Here is a 26508-nt window from a genome sequence, read left to right as displayed (position 1 = left end):
TATTCAGAGCGCCATCATATTCAGAGCTACTTATCATCCAGAATACAATTCGTAATGATCAACGACATACCTTCAAGCTACGGCCGTATACGCACTGGTGTACCACAGGGCTCAATACTGGGTCCCATTCTATTCCTAGTTCACATAAATGATATTGTTATTATTCTTGCTTGCTCCGAAACAGTTTTATACGGTGGCGACAGAAATATTTTCTTTCATGACGCGAGTTTACAAGCAATAGAATGTAGAGAAAATCTCCGGTTAGAAAACCTTACATTATGGTTGCGGGCCAGAAGGTGAGAACTAAACATCACGAAGACGAAGTATGTAGCCAATCATATTATACAATTCAAATGTTTTACAACGAGTACAGTCAATAAAATTCCTTGGAGTTATATTTAATGAATACCTGCTCTGGACTGACCATATTAATCAAGTAAGAAAAAAGTTTCGCGATGAGTGGGCGTACTAAAGAAATTTAGGCTTCTATTACCAACATAACTGAAAAAGCAACTTTATTTCAGTTTATTTCATTCGCATTTTCACTATTGTTTGCTGATATGGGGAGACACAACACAGACTACCTTAAGTGCTTTGTTTTTGCTACAGAAAAATGCCATACGAACAATTGCTAATCTAGGTTACTTGGATAGCACGAACCCTTGGTGGAACCGTTTGGGGCTACTGACAATTTTTCAGTTAAAAACTCTTCGGCTAGCGCTTGAGACGTATAACAGAATACATCTTGAAGCTCAGTTTTTTGAAACACCAGAGCTACCACAAAACCCATATCCCCTTCGGCACACGACAACAAGAGCACCGAAAGCAAGAACAAATTGCGGGTTCAAAACGATTAGATACCAAATGACTACCTTTTTGAATGAAAACAGAAATTTTCATGACCTCCTCCATAAATGCAGAACCCAAAAAATATACTAGAGAAAAGTGATTGCACTGTTGACTACATGACTAACCGGTACATCCTGTGGCATATTGTAAATTGATAACAGTTAACATGATTGTATATATATTTTTTTCCTTTTCATAATTCCCTGTAACCCAACAGCACGCATCTTAACAACTTTGAAGATATCTTAACATTGTTGTACAGTTTTTCCTTTGTTTTTTTTTCTTTTAACATGCCAGCAAGTGTAATGGCGACCGCTACATTTATTGTATTTGTATATTTTGTGTATTTGCCGAATGCAGTTTGCTTACCCCCAGGTAGGAAGGCCCTCGTCAGGCACCACGCCTTTTGGCCTCCTTCCTGAAGTGTATGTAGACACACTTCAAATAAATACTTTTCAAACTTCAAACTACGTTCAAGCCTCTTGGTTACCCTCCAAGTTTCTGCACCATAGGTGAGTACTACAAAAACACTACTAATATTTACTGTCCCCCGAAGGAGACTGCGAAGATGATAGCTTTGATCTGAGAGCCCCTGCTACATGCACTCCAGTCGACTCTTACTTTCCTAGTTACTTCGCTCGTGTTCCTCGTATCTGCGGCCACTACTAGTCCTAAGTAAATTCATCCTGTAACCGATTTCCAGATATTCGCTTGCTATAGGAAACGTCAGTTCTCTGCCAAGGCTTTTCAACAGTACTTTAGATTTCTTCACCATAACTTTTAGACGCGTGCTCTACACTGCCTGTGCAGGCCCTCCTCAGTCAACCTTGCGATTTGTCCTCCACAAAAACTGAGCCGGCCAATGACTTCAGCAAATCAGAAATCACTGAGGCGTTTTCCCCCAGCGTTTATTTACAACTCTTCCCAACCAGCTCCCTTTATACTTCTTCTAAACACACGCCAGTAACGAAAGATCAAGTAAAGAAAGCCTTAGGAGCAAGGCAAAGGGGAAAGCAGCTGGTGAGGACATTAGGTCTGTTGAAGGACAAAGAGGAGATTGTGGTAGTAAAAGTAGCCACCCGGTATACGCAATGCCTTATGACCTCGAGCAAACCAGAAGGTAGAATGAACGCTGATATTACCTTAATTCATAAGAAAGGAGACGTCGAGGACTTCAAAAATTACATACCGATCAGCCTACTCTCCGTAGATTACAAGTTATTTACTAAGGTAATCGCTAATAGTGTCAGGACAACCTTAGACGCCAATCAACCAAATGATCAGGCAGGCTTTTGTATAGGATACTTGACAAACGAACATATTCGCACTATCAATCAGGTGATAGAGAAATGCACAGAATATGACCGACCGCTACATAAAGCGTTCATTGATTACGAGAAAGCATTTAACCTCAGCAGTTATGCAGGCATTGCGGAATCCGGCGTAGAACAGTCTTATGTGAAAATACTGGAATATATCTCTACCGCCTGCACAGCTACCATAGTCCTTTATGAAGTCCGCAATAAAATTCCAATAAGGAAAGGCCTCAGGCAACAAGACAAGATCTCGCCAATTCTATTGATCGCCTTGATCGCCTTGATTGTATTTATCACCCGTTTACCGGAGGTGTACCGAGGCCTGCACTGGGAACAGTTGGGGATAACACCTAATGGAGAATACCTAAGTAATCTGCGATTCGCTGATGGAATTGCCTTGCTAAGTCACTCAAGAGATGAAATGCAAAGCATGATCAGTGAGTTAAGCAGGCAGAGCTGATCGGTAGGTCTGAAAATAATACGCAGAAAACCAAACTAAAGTACAAAAGTCTCGCAAGGAAACAGCAGTTAAGAATTGGTAGCGAGGTGCTGGAAGTGGTAAGGGAATACGCCTTCTCAGGACAGGTAGTGGCTGCCGATCTTGATCAGGAAAGAGATATAACAAGAATAGTCAGAATGGGGTGGAGCGCATATGGCAGGTTCTCTCAGATCATGAAGGGCAGTTTACCAATATCCCTCAAGAGAAAAATATACAACAGCTGTATCTTACCGGGACTCACTTATGGGGCCGGAATGTGGAGGTTAACAAAAAGGGTTCAGCTTAAGTTAAGGACAATGCACAGCGCTATGGAATGAAAAATGATAAATGTAACGTTGAGACTGGAAGCGGACAGGGTGGGCGAGGGAACAAACGCGGATTTATGAAATCCAAGTTGAAATCAAGAGAAGGAAATGGGCTTGGGCAGGGCATGCAATCCGAAGGCAAGATAATCGTTGGTCCTTAATTAAAGGTAACGGAGCGGATTTCAAGAGAAGGCAAGCGTAGGAGGGCGCGGCGGATAAGCTTAAGAAGTTTGCACGCAGCTGGTATAGGCCAGGGTTAATTGAAGAGACATGGGAGAGGCCTTTGCCCTGCATTCGGCGTAGTATGGCTGATGATGATAATGATATGAAACACGCTGGCTAGTAGTGCAACGATCATTTCGCACTGCACGATGCCCTTCGTAATCATAAATTTCTCTCTCCCTGTGGAGACCTATGGTTGCGGTGCACACACCATAGTTATTTCCCAGTACCTTTACAAGCGACTCTTCTACACCATGGTTCCGTAATGAATGCATGAGTGCTGTTGTTTCGAATGACTCACATGCTTTCTAGTAATCTATGAAAGCTATATACAGGAGTTGGTTCATTCTCCGAATATCTCGATAACCTTACTAGTCATGTCAGTATGGTATTACTTCCAGTAGCCCTTCCAGCGCCAGCCTGGTTCCTACGCTGACTGAAGTCTAAGCTCCCTCTACTTCTATTAGCCATTACATTTGTGAACACCTTGTAGGCAACAGACAGCAAGCTGATCGTACAGTAGTTTTTAAAGTCCTTGGCGTCCCCTTAGGGATTGGATATTTTTAGGGTACTTGAGATATTCTAGTGTGTTCGATGTTTGATTTCATTTCTCAGGGTTTAACGTCCCAAAGCAACTCAGGTAATGGGGGACGCCGTAGTGAAGGGCTCCGGAAATTTCTACCACCTGGGGTTCTTTGGCGTGCACTGACATCGCACAGTACATGGCCCTATAGAATTTCACCTCCATTGAAATTCTACCGCCGCGGCCGGGATCGAGCCCGCGTCTTTCGGGTCAGCAGCCGAGGGCCATAGCCACTGAGCCACCGCGGCGGCCAGTGTGTTCGATGTGATGAGGCGTTATGTATACAAGGTGTTAGGTTTATCTAGCAGAATCCCATCACCCAAAAACACATCTGTAAATTCCGCAGTGTAAAAGACACAGGAATTCCCAGGGGCTGTGATCATCAGTTCATTAAGACCGAAAAGGACATATATATGCGGGAAGCCCGAGCAAGAGAAATGGCAGGACATAGCATAATAAGCCTGATTCGTAGGTGCGTCACACAAGTGCGTTGTCTTCGGAACACATTAAAAAAAAATGCAGACGCTGCCGATTAAATTTAATGATGCGGTCTGTTCAGCAGCGGGAATACTGCTATGCTATGTTCTAACCTTAAAAGCCTGGCCTGATTATTCCTGCATTTAGCAAAAAAAAAATGAGCAGAGGCACTTAAGACTGCTTACGTGTGGGAATGCGAAAGCATCACTATCCCTGGATACACTGACACACGCCCACGCACATGCGCTCGCGTATGACATCACCTGGAACGCTTTACAACGAGCGGTTGCATCACTATTCAATTTTGATAGGAAAGTCTGGGAAGAGTGTGCAGTCAAAGGTCATAAGTTGACGGTTCGAATCCCGGTCTCGAGCTAAGCTCAAACTTAACCAGCACATGTAAGCTATACGCAGCGAGAAATCGTATGACACCACCCGGCACCCGGACGCTGTACGACAAACGGTTTGGTGACAATTTTGGCACGGATGTCGGCAAAACTGGCGCCGCATGGAGGCCGGCCTGTGGCGAGTATATACAGAAGAACGACATGTATATGAATGTCTGAAGTGACAGTGCTCGGCTTGCTGTGTGCGTCATCTGGCCGATTGAAGACGTCACCCAATTTTTCTTGCCATCGCTGGTTTCTGTGCCATCTGCTAGTACAAATACACACGCCACCGGCTTTTCCCTTAATGAGACTATTAATGCTCTCGAATTAATACTCTCGCATTAATATGCGTTCCGTCAAATCACGCCCTACACGCGGGAACATCAACGCATACTAAAAAATGCACATAATTGCCTCCATTCGTAGTTACTTCCGTCGCGTTCTCCTATAAGGGGTCGTTTATGGAGCGTCCCGTTTGCCCCATATCGGACTTGCTGAAAGCCAATGCGATGCTGTGAACACTTCTGTAGAACATTTCAGAACGGCAACCACCCCTCGCTCCCCCATTCCTCGCCTTCGCAATATATGAGACAGTGATAGCAAAAAAAAGGTTATTTTGTTCCGGGCAAGAGAAATGCCGAAACTTGATCGTACCCAATTCCAAACTTGGAGAAACATACAGTTAACACTTGAAGAGAATTCAAAGATGTACATGCTAAGTAACAAAGACAATAGTATTCCAAAATATTCTCTTTGTTGACGACAGGGTGTATTGTGCGGTTTTTCCACCACCCCTGTGGGTGATGATTGAGATAAACGCCTGCCATCTTCGGACGAGTGCCACGGTTTCTTCATGGGCATGCGCGCCACTCCCTCCTTCCTCTTCTCTATATAAGGCGCGGGTCGGCCTTCTGACAATATAAGTTGATAGTCAGCGCATTGTGTGGGTTCTGTGTGTCTTCATTCTCATACGTTGTCCGTCAGCACTGTGTTTCTAAAGAATGCTCCACCAACTCGCCCAGCATCATACCTTGTATTGTGCGCTTTTGCAAGCAACGAGCAGGCCAAGACCCCTCTATTTTTGCACACAGACTGAGATCGCGTGTACACAGTGGTCAGAGCGTCTCGTGGCTATTGCACGTGTATGGCATGTTTGCAGCAAGGAACAAGGTGAAAGCATCTGAGGTTCTCCAGAGTTTCTCCAGAAACAGATCTCTCAGAGCTTGACTTATAAGCGTAAAAATATTCTAGTGGAAGTCGCCTCAAGGTGCAGTTAATTTTTAACCATTCAACCACAGCCGAAGAGGTGCGCAAAATATATACAGTAGCCAATTTTATCAGGACATTAATGAGAGTGAGCAGTGCAGAGCGAATGGACATCCGGCCAGTATCGAAAGTGGAAGTAAAGAAAGCCTTACGAGCAATGCAAAGGGCGAAAGCAACTCGTGACGATCAGGTAACAACAGATTTCTTAAAAGATAGAGGGGAGATCGTGCTACAAAAATTATCCATCCTGTATTTCACAATGCCTTACGACCTCCAGAATACCGGAAGCTTGGAAGAAACTAACACTATCTCAATCCATAAAAAAGGAGATGTCAAGAGCTTGAGAAATTTCAGTCCGATCAGCTTACAGTCCGTTCCCAACAAAACATTTACCAAGGCAATCTCTAAGGAAAACGGCCCAATCGTCGACTTCGCTCAGGATAATGTGGGTGGCTTGGTGGTTGGCTGGCGCCGAAAGTACACTTAATCGGGTCAGCCTGCCCATCGCCGCACTCCCCGCAAGTTAAGAGGGGTGGAGCGACAAACTTACCCACTCCGCGTGCGAAATACGAGATTCGAACTACTGGCCGGCGATAAGGACACGTCTGATTAGCCGTTGACCGGAGGCTTGAGGCGTACACAAGTTCCGTAACAAAGCCATAGCTTAGAGAAAGACCAACAAGAAAATATTACAGAAACAAAGAGCCTAATGAAATACCCTAAGTTGGTCAGGCGCGAGACAATAATCGCAAGTAAAATCGCAACAAACAGGCTAATATAAGGAAAGAAACACAACGCTAATAACTACAGAACAATGGTACACGAGAAAGAAATACTATACAAAAGATCTGGCCGAGAAACAGTGCGAGCGACGAAGCAGGGTTCAGGAGATGGGAGACACGGCGGCTTAGCTGCGGAGTGGCAAGGACCGGTCGTAGGAAGCATCGGGCTGCGAATGCTCAATGCTTGTCACCATGGAGCACCAACTCGCCCATTCTGCCGTCCTCCTACAGCTCATTGCGGGGCTGAAGGAGTGTCGCGAAAACGGGCGACTTGAGCCACGGGTCTTCGGCACCACCTTCACCGCGCTCTACGCTACAGACCCCTGCCTAAGCTCGCTTGCCGACCACTTCCTTGGCTGACATCGCGCACGTCCGTACACACCGTGCGCACCGCGTCCTCCTCTTGGCAGACAAACATAACACTTCACTTCAGGCGCCGCGGTCTAACGAGATGCACATATTGAAAGGAAAAGGAAAAACAAAGGAACGGTACCCTGGTCCTAACGAGGAGCGTGTGCTAAGGGTGCCGTGGATTTCAATCCGAAGCGCCTCGTTCCTGAACGTGGCCTCACCGCTGAGCCGCGTGTGCGGCAACCTCAGACCGCGGGGCCCTGTATTCGCGACCAGGCGACAATAGACACCTTCAGCATTTCGTGCAATGTGTTACCGTTACTGGAGTACAGGGAGCCCGCGCGCCGTCAATACGCATGCACAGATCGACTTGACGGCGCGAGATGGCGCCAGGTACCCGGCAGCTGTGCGCAAGGTGCCTAATAGACACCTTTAGCATACCGTGTACCGAGTTACCGTTACCGGAGTACCGCGAACCTTCCCACCGTCAGTGTGCACGCGCTGATTGGTCCCGAAGCGGCAGGCTTGCGCGCAGCTGCCGGGTAGCTGGCGCCATCTGGCGCTCTCAGGGCGATCTGTGCATGCGCACTGGCGGTGGGCGGGCTCCAGGTACTTCGGTAAAGGTAACACGGTATGCTAAAGGTGTCTAGTACGGGGTGGAGTAGGAATGGCCCTGAGTGGCCTTTGAGTCCCATCTTCCGCGAGGGAGGTCAAAATCGTCGCCACTGCGTCGCAACATGCTCCTAAAGAACAGAGGCGCCTCGTCTACCTCGGCTGCTAAAGTGAAACGACAGGGCAGGCATGAACTTTTTGACTACTGTCAACTTGTGACCCGCAAGGACGGGCAGGCCCGACCCGGAGCATATTCACATTACCAGTCAGTTGACAGAAAAATGCGCACAATATAACCAACACCTGTAAGTAGCCTTGACAGACTACGAGAACGCATATAACGCAGTCAAACCCTGAGCAGTTATGCAGGCATTACGGAATCATGTTGTAGATTATCCTTAAGCTAAAATATTGAAATAATACTGAAAGATGTGACGTTAAAAGGCAGGAAGATGGCGGAGTGTGTCAGTCAAACGTGCATTAATGATACCCTAGCCCAAAGCAAGTAGTGGGTTCGGGCACGGCGTGGAATGCGAAGGGAAGATAACCGATAATTATTAAGGGTAGCGTGACGGATTCCACCAGAACGCAAGCGTAGCAAGGAATGGCAGAAAGTCAGGTGCGCGAATTAGACTCAAGTTTGGGGCGATAAGCTGGCCGGAGCAAACATAGAACAGGCTAATCGGAAGATATAGGAGAGGCCTTTGTCCTGTAGTGGGTGTAGTCAGGTTGATGATGATGACGACGAACACAACGATTGGTATTGGCAAGAATGTGAACTTATATATTTGGTGTATGCGGAGCAATGATGAGCCCTCCCTAATATCTTCAAACTGCATGTCATTGAGATCGTGGCAAACATCTTGCGCAGTGTGTCAGTAAGCGTGTCAAGCGCTCGTCTCACTTTTCAAATATGCTCCGGGCTATAGGGAGTCATCTGTAAAGCCGCTATGAATCGGAACAAGTTGAATGTAGATTGAAGATGAAGTGTTGCTGCGTACGCTCTGTGTGCCTGAGCGTGTTGCTTTCGTGCTGCCAAAAGCTCTGCACCACTAGAAGCAACGTTTATCACTCACTTTAAATTAGTTATCTCATCGGGCTCAAAACTGTGCGTGCGAAGCGCTAAGGGTGCTTAATGGCATACTAATGTCCCGTTATTGCGGTCACCGCGTACGATAATTTGAACATGCCTTGTTTGTTGCCTGCACGATAAATATTCAGATATTCAGAGCTCACATTCACATTCAATAAATATTCAGAGCTCACATTCAGACACAAACGATAGCTTTATATGCAAATGTCGTTTCGGAACACCTTTTCCATTACAGGCAGTGTGAGCTGCTGTACCACAAATACTTCCGTTAACTAAGCCTTAGAAGAGGTATAAGCATGCGCCAACTAGATATCGAGATGGCGCTGTTACTGCAAGATTCCTCTCTCAATGTTTGCCAGGCACTGAAGCTGATCTACAAGCCTAAAGCATTGCTAACTGTCATGAAAATTTGCAGGTTCCTGTGACTAATGCTTATTCGCAGGAAGGTAGCTGCTGCATGACCAAACTATCGCATGAATTCGCCTCTCGTTTAAATCGAGCACTGCTTAATGCAGGTCGAACCCGCCTCGGTGACTGAGTGGCTTTGTCGTTTGGCTGCTGACCCCAAGGTTGCGGGCTTGATTCCGCACACGGCGACCGTATGTCGGTGAAGGCGAAATACAAAAACGTTGTGGGCTGTGTGACGTCAGGGCATGTGAAGGGATACCGGGTAGTCTAAACTCTCGGGAGCCCTCTACTACGGCTTCCTCCATAGTAAACGAGCTAAACAGCAAAATTTACAGTTTTGTTTCGGTGGAGGTGGTCATGTTGCTTTGCATACGTATTTGATAACATCTGTGCGCAACCCGCACTGGCCCAAAAGAAGGCTGTGATAGTTCGTGTTCTCGGCCATCCATTAGCGCAATAGCAGCATTCAGACCTCTGCCTTAAACTTCATGGGCCTCCAAACAAGCTGCAGCTGAAGAGTTTTTTTGGACTTCATATTGGACCATGGACAGTTACAGATTAGTTCCTGCGACTCCGCTTTTCCCTGTTCATAATACTGCAAGCTGCGCTAGTTGTGGAAAGGTTATAATATAAGCTTCGTGCAGTCTGAGAAAAGCTAATGCTCAAGGAATCAAAAACACACACGCACGCCGGCGCTGCCTCGACGATGATGTTTGGCGGTTAGTGCAAAGACGCATCAAGAATGCAGGGCTAAAAAGCAAGTGCGATCGTGCAGTGAAGCTCGTGAAAAAATAACAAGAAACACTAGTTTCTGCCTTTCACCAACATATAAAAAGAGACGCTAAAAAAGTATAAAAAGTAATAATAACATGTAGTGTGATCTGTCCACATGGGATGCGACACCGCTTCGCCACTTCGCACAGTTGTTAAATAGCGGTTGTGCTCCAACTTTTAGTAAGTATCGCTGCTTAGGAACAGAAACCATTTCTGTCACTCATAGACGAACACATACCCGCAGAAGAAGCTGGAGTGGAGAAGTCAATAAAAGAACAAAAAATGCAAAAAGTACCGTCGAACGCAACAGAGCGACCGGGTACCTCTTGAGTGCCCGAAAAATGTCCATACAGGCTAAGTAAGCATGGAAGCAAGCTCACGGTGGGTCGTCCGCACATCTTCAACTTCTGCGCAGTTGAGGGTGGCGTGCATGAGCGACACTAGCCGTCGCCGGCCGTACGAAAGATGTCCCTACACGGGCCGCCCAGGTTGCCTCATGTGGCGCAAAGGGTCCGCAGCGCTCTATTGGCAACACAGCTTCGCACTGGGTATTCGTTGTTGCGTGAGAATAGCCTATTAACCCGCTTCCAGGAACCACCTTCCCCGCTGCCTCTACTCTCGACAACAGTCACGCTTCACGAGGTCCAAAGGGATCAATCGAGGGTAGCTCTTTCGTAGCGGTGGCCCATTGCTGTGGGGCGTCGTACAGGTGACTGTCTTTCGAAACCTTGCTATCTCTCCAGCACGGGCAGTCGCTTTACCGCTCAATTTACTCGGTCATCTGTACTGTTTCTCTTTTCGCCGAAGTATTGATAGCTTACCCTGCTGAATTAACATTTCCCGACCGGCCACGTCCGTGAAAGGCGTAGTGATTACCGCCGACTGCTGCGAGAAAAATACGAATTCAGAAAGCTGAGCAATTAGTACTTCGGTCAAAAGGCAACCAATACAGATGACCGACTAAATTCAGCGCTGAAACGACTGCCCGTGGTGGAGAGATAGCAAGGTTTCATGACACGGTCACCTGTACGACGTTCGACAGCAGTCGCAACGGTCCTAGTTATGGCAAGAATGCTATGCAGAATTTCAGTTGAGTAAAGGAGAAAAATAACTTGCGATGCAAAAGCTACGTGCGACGCCTATTGCGTACGCTGAATGCAAGAGCTTCAGAACAACAGCTTTCTTCAATGGTTCTTCCAGGCCATGCAAAACGCAAAGGTTTCCCACTTGCAGGTTTTGGGTAATAAAATCACCAGCGGCTTATGGCTGTACTTCAATACAACCAGCTATCTTCATCCTAAACACAGTTTTCACTGCGGTGTACACTGTCCCGTTTGTGCATGCGAATTTGAAAAGAATTTTCCCGAGCAACAAGTCTGCGCGATTGACCGTCAAAACGACGACATTTCAGCGCTTCTTGCACTACCGTTGCCATGTCAACAGGAAAAGGACGCATTTGGTCACGCTTAACAGAGATCGAATCACGAATCAATTTAGAAAACACGAAAGCGTTCTAGCTCACTCTTCTCGATTTGCCCAAAATTCAGACGACGCAAAAGGTCAATATATAATGCATTGTAAATGATCTTATTAAAAATCGCAGCACAAACGACATATTTTTCTTGCAGAGCTCGAATCTCGCTACCAGAATGTCGCTCATATTCACTAATTATTTGCATTTTGTGTATATTGCCACGTATCATTGCAGTGTGTGTTCGTTCACGCTCAAGGCAGCAGGAAAGGGTCGTTATCACTTTTGTTCGTGGCGCGAGAAGCGACCAGACTAATCTCGATTGTCCGCAGCCATGAAAGGCTTGCATCTAGGTTTTTCCAGATTACCGTAGATGATCTTGACCTGTTATCTGGAAGTTTCCTTGCCGGCTTTAAATTGAGCGATGCCGCGAGCGGCGGACATTCGTAGTTCGACGATTGACGAGCACGCTTGTTGCTTACGCCGCCACCGAGTGATCCAGTTCTTTTGCGGGCGCAAGTCAGCCCAAATAAAGAGCTTCGTTTGCAAGTCTTTCTTGTGTCTTCCTGACCACTGGACTGCCGTCACTACAACGTGACATCTGGTGGAGGTGCTGGGTAGCCTTCCATGTACCGGACACCCCCAGCAAGTCGCGACGCCAGCCCTTCGAGTCATTCACCGCAGGACCTGAGTCCAGTCCACCGCGCAAGCCGACGTCTGCTAGGAGACGCACCCGAGTTAGGGATTCTGCCTGACCCTACCCGGAAACGAAAGCCAGCAGGAACGTCCACCATGAGCTTGCCCCAGCCGACGGCTCCAATCATTCTTCACCAGCCCCGGGTGCAACCAACCTTCGACGCTTCGCCTGGCGCCGACCCCGAAGAATGGCTGGAACAGTTCGACCGTGTGGCTGCCTTCAACAACTGGGATGATGCTACGAAACTTAGGTACGTCTTCTTCGCCTTGGTGGGACCAGCAAAAGTCTGGTTTGAGAATGAGGAAGCTAACCTCACGAACTGGGAAACCTTCAAGGAGCAGCTTCTAAAGACCTTCACGAACGTTGTGCGAATGGAGAGAGCCCAGCAGCTGCTACAGTCTCGCATACAACACCCAAACGAGACCGTTGCTGTGTACACTGAGGAAATGAAGCGTCTCTTCCGGCGTGCCGACGCAAACATGAAGGAAGAAGAAAAAGTAAGGTTGCTCATGCGAGGAGTTAAAGAGCAACTCTTTGCCGGCCTTCCCGAAACCCACCGAGAACTGTCGCGGAATTTGTAGAAGAGGCATCCACGATGGAAAAAACTCTGAATGCCCGAGCCCTCCAGTATGACCGCCAGCAGCGCATTTTCTCAGCAAGCTGCCTGGACACCGCTGATAGCAATGACCTGCGGGATGTTATACGTCAAGTTGTGCGAGAGGAGCTCCGACGATTGCTGCCAACGGGAACGCAGCCGCAAATTTCATCGCTCACGGACGTCATCAGGGACGAGGTTCAACAGGCCTTGGGTGTGACGCCGACACCCACGCAGCCTCTGCAGCCCCCAGCCATGACTTACGCCGCAGCTGTGCGCCGTCCTGACCCTCGACGACGGGACCCAAGCCCCTATCGCCCTCAGCCAGCTGCGTTGGACCGCCGCCCACTCGCCCCAACCCGCCCGTCCTACGAACGACGCGCGCAGCCGAGGAAATGCGACGAGTGGAGAACTCCCGACCAGCGCCGCCCACTATGCTTCCACTGTGGCGAAGCCGGTCACGTCCTCCGGCACTGCCCATACAGAAGACTGGGCATCCGAGGGTTCTCTTACGACGCTCCACGACCCCCACTCGGCCAGCGACCAGCCGAAATCGAGGAGTTTTTGCGTCGGGAAGAATACTCATCGCCGAGCCGCCTATCACGTTCCCCGTCGCCATCGTCCCCGCGCTTTGTATCTCTTAGCCGAGGTTACGCCATGCGTGGACGCTCCCCCAGCCCCCGAAGGTTAAACTAAATAAAGCAGCCTCTGGAGGTGAGGTTGCTTCTAAGAACAATGATAAAGATCCTCCATCGACGAGTACTCAAGACCATGCCTCAACTACGACGACAACACCGACGACGACAGCTCCGACGACGACAGCTCCGACGACGACGACACCGACGACCGCGACGACGACGCGGCCAGACTTGAAGCTTTTACCGTTGCCCAGTGAAGTAACGTCGCAGTACGCCCACCGCAGCCTCACTACTCGACGAAGCCGAGATCGTACACCGAAGACAACGTGCAATGCGAAAACGCGAACAAGTGACCTTGAAGATATGATCGACGATCACGCGGTTACTGCCTTGGTGGACACTGGAGTTGACTACTCTGTCATGAGTGGCCCACTCGCTGTCCGACTCAGGAAGGTAACAACAACCTGGGATGGCCCGCTGATCCGCACCGCAGGTGGCAACCTGATTACGCCGTCAGGACGCTGCACCGCGAGAGTTACTGTAAATGGGAGAACCTATGCGACAACCTTCCTGATCCTACAGCAATGCTCGAGAGACGTGATTTTGGGAATGGACTTCCTGAACGAACATCGGGCGATCATCGACCTTCGATCAAAGTCGATCAAGCTTTCCACGGAAAAAGCCATACCTGTTGCGACGGGCGCGACTCATCACGTTGCCTTAAACGTCCTCGATGAAGCATTGAGCGTGCCGCCCCGATCAAGTGTTCTCGTCGGCATAGGTACTGGAGACATCGAAAATTCCGAAGGCGTTATCGAGGGGAACACCCAGTTACTCCTGGATCGAGGATTGGGCGTCGCGAGGGGAGTCGCCGAAATCCGAAATGGCCAAGCCCAGGTGTTGCTAACCAACTTCACGGAAGAATACCGGCATCTAAACAAAGGTACGACGATCGCTTTCCTCGACGAGCTGGCAGACATCAGAGACGTATTTGCCCTACCCGACCAACCCGCAGAACCATCTGACCAAGGCCATCAACCCGCGTTCGACATCAACCCGGCATTACCCCGGAGCAGACAAGACCAAATACGCAGTCTTCTTCAAAGGTACAACGATTGCTTCTCATCAGCATCGAATGTGCGACGAACCCGGCTTGCCAAGCACCGCATTGTCACAGACGAACACGCGCGACCACTGCGACAGAGCCCCTACCGCGTATCGCCGCTAGAACGCCAAGCTATCCGCAAGCAAGTTGAGGAAATGCTTCGTGACGACGTCATACAGCCATCGAGGAGCCCCTGGGCAGCACCGATCGTCCTAGTGAAAAAGAAAGACGGCACCCTTCGCTTTTGCGTCGATTACCGCCGCCTGAACAACATTACAAAGAAGGATGTCTACCCCCTCCCACGCATCGACGATACACTGCACCGGCTGTGCAACGCTAAGTACTTCTCATCGATGGACCTGAAGAGCGGCTGCTGGCAAATTGAAGTCGACGAAAGAGATCGCGAGAAGACTGCGTTCATCACGCCAGACGGACTCTTCGAGTTCAAGGTGATGCCATTCGGCCTCTGCTCTGCACCAGCGACGTTCCAGCGAGTAATGGATACGGTGCTCGCAGGCTTGAAGTGGCAGATTTGCCTCGTCTACTTAGATGACGTTGTTGTCTTCTCCTCAAACTTTGAAGACCACCTCAGAATGCTTCGGATAGTGCTGGAAACGATCAAGTCTTCAGGCCTGACACTGAAACCAGAGAAGTTCCACTTCGCCTACGAGGAGCTGCTGTTCCTTGGTCACGTCGTAAGCAAGGATGGAGTTCGCCCAGACCCCCAGAAGACGGCTGCGATCGCAGAGTTTCCACAACCTAATGACAAGAAAGCTATACGCAGATTCCTTGGATTGTGCGCTTATTACCGGCGATTCGTCAAGAACTTTTCGCGCATCGCTGAATCTTTGACCCAACTTACCAAGGCTGACGTGCCTTTTAAATGGGAAAGGCCGCAAGAGGAAGCTTTCAACGAGCTGAAGCGCCGCTTACAGTCCCCTCCTGTGCTCGGGAACTTTGATGAAAACGCCGAAACCGAAGTTCATACCGATGCAAGCAGTGTGGGCTTAGGAGCGGTCCTCGTTCAGAAAAATGGCAGAGAGGAGAAAGTTATCGCGTACGCTAGCCGTTCACTGTCGAGAGCCGAAGCCAACTATTCGACGACAGAGAAAGAATGTCTCGCCATTATTTGGGCCACGTCGAAATTTCGCCCCTACCTATACGGACGACCATTCACGGTTGTGAGCGATCACCATGCTCTCTGCTGGCTGGCCAATTTGAAAGATCCCTCCGGCCGCCTTGCTCGTTGGAGCCTGCGTCTTCAAGAATTCGACATAACTGTAGTCTACAAATCTGGCCGCAAACATTCCGATGCAGACTGCCTATCGCGAGCCCCCGTAGACGCAGCACCGGAAGAAGAAGACGACGATGCTTTCCTAGGATCTACGTACAGGTGAATACCAACCTTTTCCACCCGATTCTTGGCCGATCCCCAAGAGTGGGTATGTGCCATTCTGTCGTAGGCTACAACAACAACAACAACAACCGGTAAGCGCCAGCAGTTTCCCGCAGCAGCAGCGCTCGGATCCTGAGTTGCAAAGCCTAGTTGATTATTTGAATGGCAAGACCGCATCGCCTCCCCGGGAGTTCAAGCGCCAACTGTCGTCCTTCGTCCTTCACAATAATGTCCTCCTGAAGAAGAACTTCGCGCCCAACAGGACAGTACATCTTCTTGTCGTGCCCAAGAATCTTAGGCAAGAAATTATGCAAGCATGTCATGATGAGCCGACTGCAGGGCATCTCGGGATTGCTCGCACGTTGCACCGCATCCAGAAGAAGTACTATTGGCCGCGGCTAGCTACCGACGTTTCCCATTATGTGAAAACGTGCCAGCGACGCAAAACGCCTCCGACTAGACCAGCCGGACTCCTGAACCCCATACCACCTGCAACTAAGCCCTTTCAGCAAATAGGAATGGACCTCCTCGGCCCCTTTCCGACTTCATCATCAGGTAACAAGTGGATCATCGTGGCCACCGACTACATGACCCGATACGCCGAAGCAAAAGCGTTGCCTAATGATACCGCAACAGAAGTCGCAAAATTTTTTGGCGAGCAAATTCTCCTGCAACACGGCGCCCCCGAAGTGCTCATCACAGACAGAGGGACGACATTTACAGCGGAGCTGACGCAAGCCATTTTAAACTACAGCCAGACAAGCCATCGGAGGACAACTGCCTATCATCCACAAACCAACGGACTCACAGAGCGTCTGAACAAGACCATCGCAGACATGCTCTCCATGTACATCGACGCCGAACACAAGACGTGGGACTCCATTCTGCCCTACGTGATCTTCGCCTATAATACTGCCGCCCAGGAGACAACCGCCTGACGTCGCCTGACGTCGCTCGACGTCGCCGCCTACCTTCATCGCGCCGAGGAAGCCCGAAGACTTGCGCGGCTTCGCATTCAAGACCAGCAGCACACCGACGCCCGACGCTACAATCTGCGCCGACGAGACACGCATTACAAGGCAGGTGATCGTGTTTGGATATGGACGCCAGTTCGCCGCCGTGGATTGAGTGAAAAGTTGCTGCGACGCTACTTTGGCCCGTACAAGGTTCTCCGTCGCATCGGTGACCTCGACTACGAAGTCATCCCCGACAGCACGACAGCATCTCAGCGACGCCGCACATGCCCGGAAGTCGTACATGTCGTACGCCTGAAGCCATATTATGAACGCTAAAGGACTGGAAGTTTTCATTGTCCGTGTTTATTCTCATTTCAAAGCATCGAGACGATGCTTCTTTGGAAGGGGGGTAATGCCACGTATCATTGCAGTGTGTGTTCGTTCACGCTCAAGGCAGCAGGAAAGGGTCGTTATCACTTTTGTTCGTGGCGCGAGAAGCGACCAGACTAATCTCGATTGTCCGCAGCCATGAAAGGCTTGCATCTAGGTTTTTCCAGATTACCGTAGATGATCTTGACCTGTTATCTGGAAGTTTCCTTGCCGGCTTTAAATTGAGCGATGCCGCGAGCGGCGGACATTCGTAGTTCGACGATTGACGAGCACGCTTGTTGCTTACGCCGCCACCGAGTGATCCAGTTCTTTTGCGGGCGCAAGTCAGCCCAAATAAAGGGCTTCGTTTGCAAGTCTTTCTTGTGTCTTCCTGACCACTGGACTGCCGTCACTACAACGTGACAATATGCATTTGCACTTTTCATACTTTCGCCGACTCCTTGACACACGTGGAATATACAGCCCACGCGGTGGTGAGGCAAGGCGGCTGAGCTTGATTAATGAGCTCCGCTGCGCTGAATTACAACCCTCTCCTATAAATGACACAGACAGATATCAATAATAGGCATACGACGACAACTTGCTGTGTCCCAAGCTCTAAACTTAATGACATTTGGGCGGACTCTTCCACAACACTAAATTTTTTTTTTAAATGTAAATGCCTTTAGGCATTAATGAAGGCTTGAAGGTGTTAACGCTCCGATGACTCTTACACAAATTGCTAACACAACCGATCATATTGTGTACGTGATTGCGACAGGGCGCACCACATCGCTAAATAAAAGAAGACAAGACGAAGAAAATTTAAGGGTATATCTCGGTTGCCATAGCCACCATTAATTAGAAACCAGAGCCAGAACTTGAGTCAAATTCAAGAAGCTTGCAAAAGGCATTTTAGTTCCATCTCTAATCAAAAGCTGTCACACTCCTGCCAGGAACTTAAACGGAACAAGATAGGGCGGCTGCTATATACAATTGAACTACCACTCTCGTTGTGTGGGGTTGCTGAAAAAAGAAAATGAAAAATATTTTGATGCAATAAAAACTTGTTTTGCGACTCTAGAATTTCACGCAAAGTTTCGTGGTAATGACGTTGTTGGCGCGCTCATAACCTGCTGAAAGGAAATGAAAGATGCCGTAAATGTGTCATCTTCGGCGAGGACCTAAACTACACCGCGTAATCTGCACAAACAAAGAAGGCACAAACATAATAAAAGAAACGGAAACAGACACACTGCCAAAACGACATAATATGCATTCTCATTATGACCCTTGCAAGCGGTGTTATAGGCAGCATCTTCAAACAAGTTGTCGACAGTACTTTTTATAGCGCATGTCTGCATGCAGCGATGATCTGAGGAGCATGCTACACTGAAGTGGCTTGTCAGGTCTGTTTTCCCAGAGCCACTATGGTATGAATTCAACGTTTGCGCATTCTGAAGTGCATCTAGAGAGCAGGTGTTCAGCGCCTCTACTGGTTTCGCTGCAAAGTCTTCCAGTTACGAGGGTGCGATGATGATGACAAATTTTAAAGATTCAGGGATAACTTTGCTAAAGAGTGCCATGGAGCAATGTGTTTCACTCTACACAATATGAGATCAAGGAACCATTTTTAAAGCATCTTACCTCACAGAAGCCAAGTGCGAGGTCAGGCGAAATCGTATACCCATCGGATAGCCGCTGAGTACCCGACGGCAATGGAGGTCGTACATCCCGCATAGAAGAGATATGCTCAAACCACCAGGGCGCCACTACGTTCACACAAAGGTTTTGCCCCATTCCAGCCAATGCACGAGCCAGGTAGTTGATGACGAATAATAGCTAGAGATGACCAAGGCTATGTGTTCGCCCGTTCAACGCAGGTCCGATCCTGGCGAACAAATTTCCCTTCATGTCAAATCGCGTCACCGCCACCACCTTTGTTAGACCCTTGTTATAATGTAGTAGTCGAGTGTATGTGCGAGTGTGCACAATAGCACACGGAGTGATAGCCCGACTTGAACATGATCTTAGGCACAGTTTTCGCCATTTATTTGCCGCCCCAACCAAAGGTGAAAAACCTCGGAACTTTACGCCAGCAACTCTAGTAATAGTTTTTCAAAGAAAAGCGGCATTGGAGGGCACGTAAACTTTTATTCTCGCATTGTCGCTGGACACATCAACTATTTCCAGAAGAAAATGTACTCAATGCTGCAGGTGCTATTTCGGTGTCATAGTCATTCAAGTGCATCGCCGCCGCAAACTTGACTCCTGACCTGCGTTTGAGAACTGTAACTGCTTTCTGGGTACAAACTTTTGTGAAAATGCGCTTGTGGCAACCCTGCAATTTTCTCCTGTTTGTTTGAGCGAAACAACTTGAAAGGAAAGATCCTTGTTTGGTACAGATGAGTTGTCCATTATGCAGTCAGGCCCAGCCTGCTTTGCGTTTCGCTAGAATAAGTTTCCAGCTAATTTTCATAAACTACCATCATAAATGTCACTTCTGTTGCTTTAAAACTCCAACCTAACCATTCATAATCAAATAAGATGATTAGACTTCGTCACCAGCAAAAAAAAACTTAAGCTCTCAAAGCCTCGTCATTTCCTTCATCACACGTCCATATATTAAAGCTGCCGTTGAGTGTGTTCCGACGCGGTGGTATGCTTAGTCGTCAAGCACTGCGCTGCATGCTTCTTTGCGCACCCCTTCCTTCTCAAGTTTCCATTTGTGAGTAAAGCTTACTCTGTCTACTAACTGAACCTACACTCTTATCACTAGTAAAGCACAGTGCACTCCTCGGTCGCTTTTGTATTGTTTTGTTGCCTGCCCTAAGCTTGCTAAAATGATGGTTACGCTTCGAAGAATGCGCAAGTTTAAGTGCAATCAAATACTTGAAGAGTAATAAGCCCGTCCGTAGGTCCGAGACAAGATATGTTTAGTTCACTTATCGACATTTTACGTCAAAAACTTCCGCACTCAGAATTACGCAGACAGTGCAGCTAGAACCGTTAGCCGGCGAGACGGGTGGAATAGTGGGGCTGCTGTGGGTAACATCTCCGATAAGCCTTTTATAACTGCCTAGTTGAAGCAGCTTTCATTTATTAATTTATACTCGCCCATTTCGAGAGAGAATTTAGGCTACTAAAGACACTAGCAACCAACATCGCCTGACGGACACCGACCGTAGTGCCGTTAGAGTTCAATAACTAGGCGAGAAAAAATATGCGCAGTCATTGCGATCGCAGGGAACAAGGTAGACTTGGAACTTGGGGCCGCACAAGTGCGCTGTAATATTGCCGACCGAGAAACATTCCTTACAATGTGGCAGAGAGAAAATTGCTAGTGATCACGTCGTCTTGTCATATCTCATCAGCCGCGGCCACTATCACTCAGCGACGAATAATTTAGCTCAAAAGTATGGCATCTTGAATACTTCTTCAGTACTTTTTTATCCTACTTGCGCAGGAGGTTATGCTGTTCGCCGGATAGAAAAAAACGTCCAGTAAAATAGTTATAACAGGTAGTGCTTGGAAAAAATTAGCAGCGTTTCAGATGCATGCATGAAAAGTATGAAACACTAATCAACTCCTAAGACTACCATTCCCTGGCCGATACAAAAAAACACAGAAACCAAGAGCATAAAATGGTTTCACTTACATGACAGGGATGCAGCTACAACACGTAGCACCAATGCACCTGCCTAGCAGAGCCCAAAAGGCAGTTCTACAACGATGCAAATGTCTTGCGGCGAAGAAAGGAATTATCCCAGAAAAATGTCCGAAAGGCCGGAACTCAGCGCGTGAAATTCATTAGAGCATTTCGCTACGCTCAACTTTACCTGAGCCAAGCAAACATTGCGACGGCCATCCAGCGCTGCATTCGGAAACACGGCCGCAACTGCTTCCATACCTCGCTCGCCGTCCTCTCAGCTACGCGTCCAATTGAGTTTTTAAGGGCACCCCTGGGCACCGGGAACCTGCTTACCGCTCCCAACGTTGTAATGAGTAGTACGGGGAGCACATCGCGTGAGTAGTGCCAAGGCGTAACATTCTCGGGGCGTCGTCTCTTCGAATCACGACGAAGAGAAAGATAGGGGGGGGGGGGGGGGGGGGGGGGCAGCGTTGTTGGAAGGGGGCTTCAGCACAATAGACGCCGGCATTTCTATTGTTCGGGCCGCTCACGGCATGAAGGGGGACCGCAGTACTTCAGCATGCCACTGCAACTGCTTGCATTTATTTCCCTGATAGATCTTACTCAACAACAAAGACCACGTGGGCTCACCTTAAGTCTTCCTTTCCGAGAAAGCCACAGTATCACTCACCTCTGTCACTGTTCACTTGAAGCCGGCGGATTACTTTCGGGCCAAGATACTAGGAGGAAAGCGGACGCCAAGATGGCTCCCTTACAGCGCTGTATCTTGTCTTCTCTCCGTGTTGCCCATTAATTTCTGCTTCCTTATCTTTGCAGCTGCTCGATAGGTTCACTTTGGCCGTTTTTCGTAGAAGGCCTCCGTTCTTCATACATCTTTCTTGACCCACTGCGGCCGGACTGGGTAATACAGCTGTCGGAGCGTTTCAACATCGGTGCAGTGGGACATGTAGACGATGCAGGAACCGAGGGCGTGACATGCCTAAAGAACGATGCCAGCGACGAAACCAACGTTGACGACTCTTGACCGCGAACACAGAACACCTTTACGGACAAACGCTGTAGTGGTCGTAAGTAAACAGTGTAGAAAAGTAGCTGGAACAAGCTCGGCGATTCGCTCACTTTGCGTGCCCGACACGAGAGTGTGTGCACGTTGAGACGCGGTCGTCGAGGCGCCGCGCCAACGCCAATACGCGTCGATACGACGCGTATGGAATCCACGCACGAGCCTAAGAAGTTACAAAAAATAACTGGCGAAGAAACATGCCACTAAACGCGCCAGACATACGAAAAATAAAAAGAGAAAAGCCGAAAGACGCAAAGGATCCCCGGTGACTTCTTTGTTTATCCTGGTAACGGTTGTCATGGAACCTCGCTGATCTTATGTTGCTCTTTCTACGGTGCCGCCACCACGCGACTCATTTTGCATGTGATGTTTCGGTGGCGCCATCTGGTCTCCAGTACTGTAGATTGGTTTTCCTGTTGGAGAGGTTTTGGTTTTTCAGGTTGATACAGCGATCGATTGTGACGACGGTGAAACAAAGACAGCTACGTCACGGCTTCGGAAGAGAGCAACTCAATTTAACGTTGCCTGCTATGCGCGTGATATTGTGGTAGACGCAAGAATGAAAATGCGGACATGCAGTCATCAACTCATTTATTATTCTCATTAGGTCTCTAATTTATGTTATAGCTGCGAGCTTAAAAGTGTCATCGAACGTACACATAAAATCACAGCTGCATGCGTAAGAGGCAACTAAATCTGAACAAAGCAGAGCTGTGATATATAGTTCCAAATTCACCGATCATAACAAAAATCTCGTTAGAAATTATCGTGCAAATGTTACACAGTTTTCTACTGGTACAATACTATTTGAAACTTTTGCACCACAAGGTCTCCTTGCAGTTTCATTTAAACGTGTAAAAGGCTTAGCATGCTCTAGGCAGCATCTCGTGCAAGTCTTAAGTTTCAGTGCCGTCGACAACAAATAACTGGAACCAATATACTGACCACTTCGCAAAAACTGACACGGCCTAACCAAAACACGAGAAAAATGCCAGGTTTGAACGATTTTTTTAATGCGAACTTTTAAATAATGACTAAGTTGCATAACAGACCATCCATTCTTCGACCAACCATAGGATGTTTCTCAGGTTCCGTGGTTTATTGGGAACAGAACAAATGAACTCGTAAAGCACTGGACAAAATACACGGGCGCAGAGCTGTCCTGTGCAGTCGTCCACATTTCAGCATCAAAGTGCTCTAAAAGTGTCCATAAACTTCGACCACCCTCGCTGCTCTTCCTTTCTCCCGCAGATCTTTCCGCTCCGGTCGGCAAAGACAGCACGCAAGAGCAGGCCATGCGGACCACTTGCAAGAATGCGTTCCATGGTCTAAACTTTAAGTGCATTGGCAATCCAAGAGCAACATTTTAATCTAGAATGCACATAGGTACTGGCCCCCAGACGTTCCTTGTCCTCGTTTTTAAGAACAGAATATTCAAAACGTGTTAGGACTTTAATTTCGATTATAACTGGAACATATTGCACCGAGATTGCCGCAGTTATCGTTTGCTAAAGTTTCACTTTTTAGTTATATATATCATTTCCAAGTCGGGTAATAGCAACTGCATGGTTTCTGCGGCGAGAGCTAATACTGGGAGCCTTGATGCTTCGTGTAACTGAAGCCCGTTGTAATTCCTCGCACCGATCCACGCCGCCAAGAGAGAAGAAGAGAAAGAAGAGATGAAGAGGAACAAGAGGGGAAGGCAGAAAAAATGGAAGGACGCCGTCGTGGCGAGAAAAGTTGACGCGATTGCTTTTCTAGAATCATATACCCACAATTCTGGACAAAAGCATTTTTGAACGAGAACCAGTTTATGAACGCAATTTTTTTTCTATACTGCAAGATTTCACTGCAAAAGTCACATATCCGCCAGTCTCCCGTCGGCAGGGTTGAATTTTTTTGAAAGCGTTCCCCTTTGGTTGTCTACGGTGGTTTTAACTGTTCGATGCGAATAATGGGAACACTTTAAAAAAAAGACACGTTGCTACATATCTCAGGAATGGACGATTACCTTCAATATTTCCGTAACAATACTTTACAATACTGCAATATTGACGCAAAACTTTTAAAGTTTGTCTATTTTTCGAAGCTGCCAGCACGCGGGGTTATCGCTCTGTTCGTGACGCAAGACGCGGCCAGACTTATCTCTACTGGTCGAGCCCAGGCGGAGCCGATTCTACGCTGTTTCAGTCTGTTGTGGTTACTTTGCTCGCCGTATCTCGACTGTTCGTTGTCGGCTGTAAACTGAGCGCAGCCCAGAGTGGCAGGCATTCTGGTCGACGACCGCTGAGCACGCTTGTTGCTACGCCGCTGCCGAGTGATTCAGTTCACGTTGGACGCAAGTCAGGCCAAACAGAGCTTCGTTTGCAATCCTTATTCGCTGTCTTCCAGCTCATCGGAGTGACGTCACCACCATGTGACAAAATTCAAAATTTTGGGCCATGAATGTCGGACATGGCTTTAACTAAGCCGTAGCCTCGTTTAGTAGTTTTTCAATTTCTTTGACTAATGAAGACGAGATAGTATTCCTCTGTTTTTGAACGCAACAATTCTAGTGTCAACTATTTAAGACCTCATTGAAAAAAAATAAATGCATCTGGGGGCCACAGCTGGTGTCTACGTGGGGTTAAATTTTTTCGCTATCGACGGAAGTAATTTTTAGACCACGAATTTCATTTTGCGTTGTTTTTCACGGACCAATAATGAACGTTTCGAGTTTCTTCCATGACGGTTCGCCAGGAGCCTTGCTCTCGGCATTGCGCAGCGGCGGACGTGTTTTCGTTTCCTCTCACTCGGTCGTTTGCGGCTTTACCTTTGAAGGGTCGTCCAAGCACTGTATAGTACTGGTATTATCTTCCCGTTTATTATTGCGCCTGAATGAAATGCATCCTGCACCTGGATGTTTCGGCGGGGGGGGGGGGGGGGGGGGGGGGGGTACTTAGTGGTAGGAAAGCAGCCTTAAACCTATATCGCAGATGCATGCGATTCGCGGGTCACCATCAAATCTTACTCACGTGACCACGATGTCTCTAGCTTAATATTCTTTTTTTTTCTTAAATGTTTCTTTCTTGAGCAAGCTCTTCGCTTCCTCAGAGCAGAGACTAATCTCGAAGCAGCGTTCAGTCTTCATTCATGGCACCAAACGCAGATAATCTGGACAAACACTTGTAGTTCACCCGGCTGCCACCACAGACTGCGTGACGCTGAACACCGAAAATTAAATCATTCTGTGATACTCAAAAAGCAGTGCCTTACTCTATGAAGCTAGATCAGGGTGTCTTAGGACGCGCAGCTACAAGAAGAAATATAACGAATAAGATGACACATGTGGTATGTGTGGTAAATCTGAAGAAACAATTGAACACCCCGTACTCAAATGTTGTGGTATCCATCCGGATGTCGATGCAGGTACAATCACCCTTCCTGAGGCCCTAGAATTTAGAGGTAACATTGGTCAGGTAAATAAATCTGGGGTGGAGTTTAGCAGAGAGGTTACATAAGATTAGAAGTGTAGGACTGAAAACGTATTTAAAGAAAAATCGGGATATCAAGACCGATTTATAACACAGTTAAATAAAAGTAACGAAAAAAAACCAGCAAAGTGGGGTCGCTCCAATCTTTCTTCCTTTCTTTCTTTCTTTCTTTCTTTCTTTCCTTCTTTCCTTCTTTGTTTCTTTCTTTCTTCCTTTTTTTCCTTCTTTCCTTCTTTCTTTCTTTCTTCCATCCATGCATCCATCCATCCATCCAAAGCAGGAATTTTTAATAATGGTACACCGCAATAATTTGCTACGGCCTTCACAACTAATCGGTATGAACGCAAGTAGCATTTTTTAAGCCAGATTCTGCAGAGCGTAGGAAAGGTACCAAAACATTCGAGCAGCTGCTCGGCACACTCTTTAGTTCTTGCTCAGTTCCAAATGAAAATATTTCAATTGAGCTACGCGGTGTTCTTTAATGGCGGCTGAGAGATGGCGCCAGTTGGTGATGTCCAGGAAATCTGTCCATGGAAAAGTGCTCCACCGCAGCAGATGTCACAAAGATAGCAAGCTATTGAAAGAACCGCGAAACGAGCCAACAATAATGGCCCAGACGAGCTTTTGCTCACACAATTCTATTGACTCGCACTCTTTCATGTTACGTTTTTTCACTATACCACTCGCTCCATCCTGCTGCTATCACTTGCCTCGGCCACCGCTTTTCGCCATTAACTGCGCAGACATTTATCGAACGGACGAACGTCGACCTGAAACGCGCTGTGTCTGCGCTCCATCTAGTCATTGTGGTGTGTCTGTGAGTACTGTCCCAAGCTTTGCACTAGTTAAGAACCCGTTGCTTTAGCCTCTCACAGGATCAATATATTTGACGGCAATCGATTGAAATCGCTGCCATAAAGTTCTTTTACCAAGAACTGGTCCAGGGACCGTTCGATCGACCGAGACAGGGGGGAGTAGTTGGGTATATCAACGTTCATCACTAGCTCTGAACAGCAATCAAATATTTACAACCTTTGGCTTCAATGGATGTAAACAGTGCCAGAGCACACGTGACGGAGATAACAGACGTTCATATATTTGCTGTTTTAGGCGCCACCTGAAAACCCACTTCTGGTGTGGAGTCTGTCGCAGTGGGCCCGTTTCGAC

The 26508-nt window shown here is 47.9% G+C and overlaps 1 protein-coding gene across 3 annotated transcripts in view; it reads right to left on the bottom strand.

Moving 5' to 3' along the window:
- LOC149333834 (cyclin-dependent kinase-like 4) overlaps positions 1-26508 on the bottom strand; it is a 142792-nt gene that overhangs the window by 29851 nt on the left and 86433 nt on the right. Inside the window, exon 1 of one of the 3 annotated variants that reach the window (XM_089556121.1) lies at positions 20993-21086. The exons of the other annotated variants lie outside the window; for them this stretch is intronic. Within the exon in view, the coding sequence (XP_089412247.1) occupies positions 20993-21033 (41 nt within the window). The 5' untranslated portion in view covers positions 21034-21086. Of the gene's footprint in view, positions 1-20992; positions 21087-26508 lie in introns of those variants that run through there. 3 annotated transcript variants of the gene reach the window in all.

The sequence above is a fragment of the Amblyomma mixtum genome, chromosome 8 (assembly GCF_055824585.1).
Source record: "Amblyomma mixtum isolate Tamu chromosome 8, ASM5582458v1, whole genome shotgun sequence".
Lineage (NCBI taxonomy): Eukaryota > Metazoa > Arthropoda > Arachnida > Ixodida > Ixodidae > Amblyomma > Amblyomma mixtum.
This window is presented reverse-complemented; position numbering and strand designations above follow the sequence as displayed.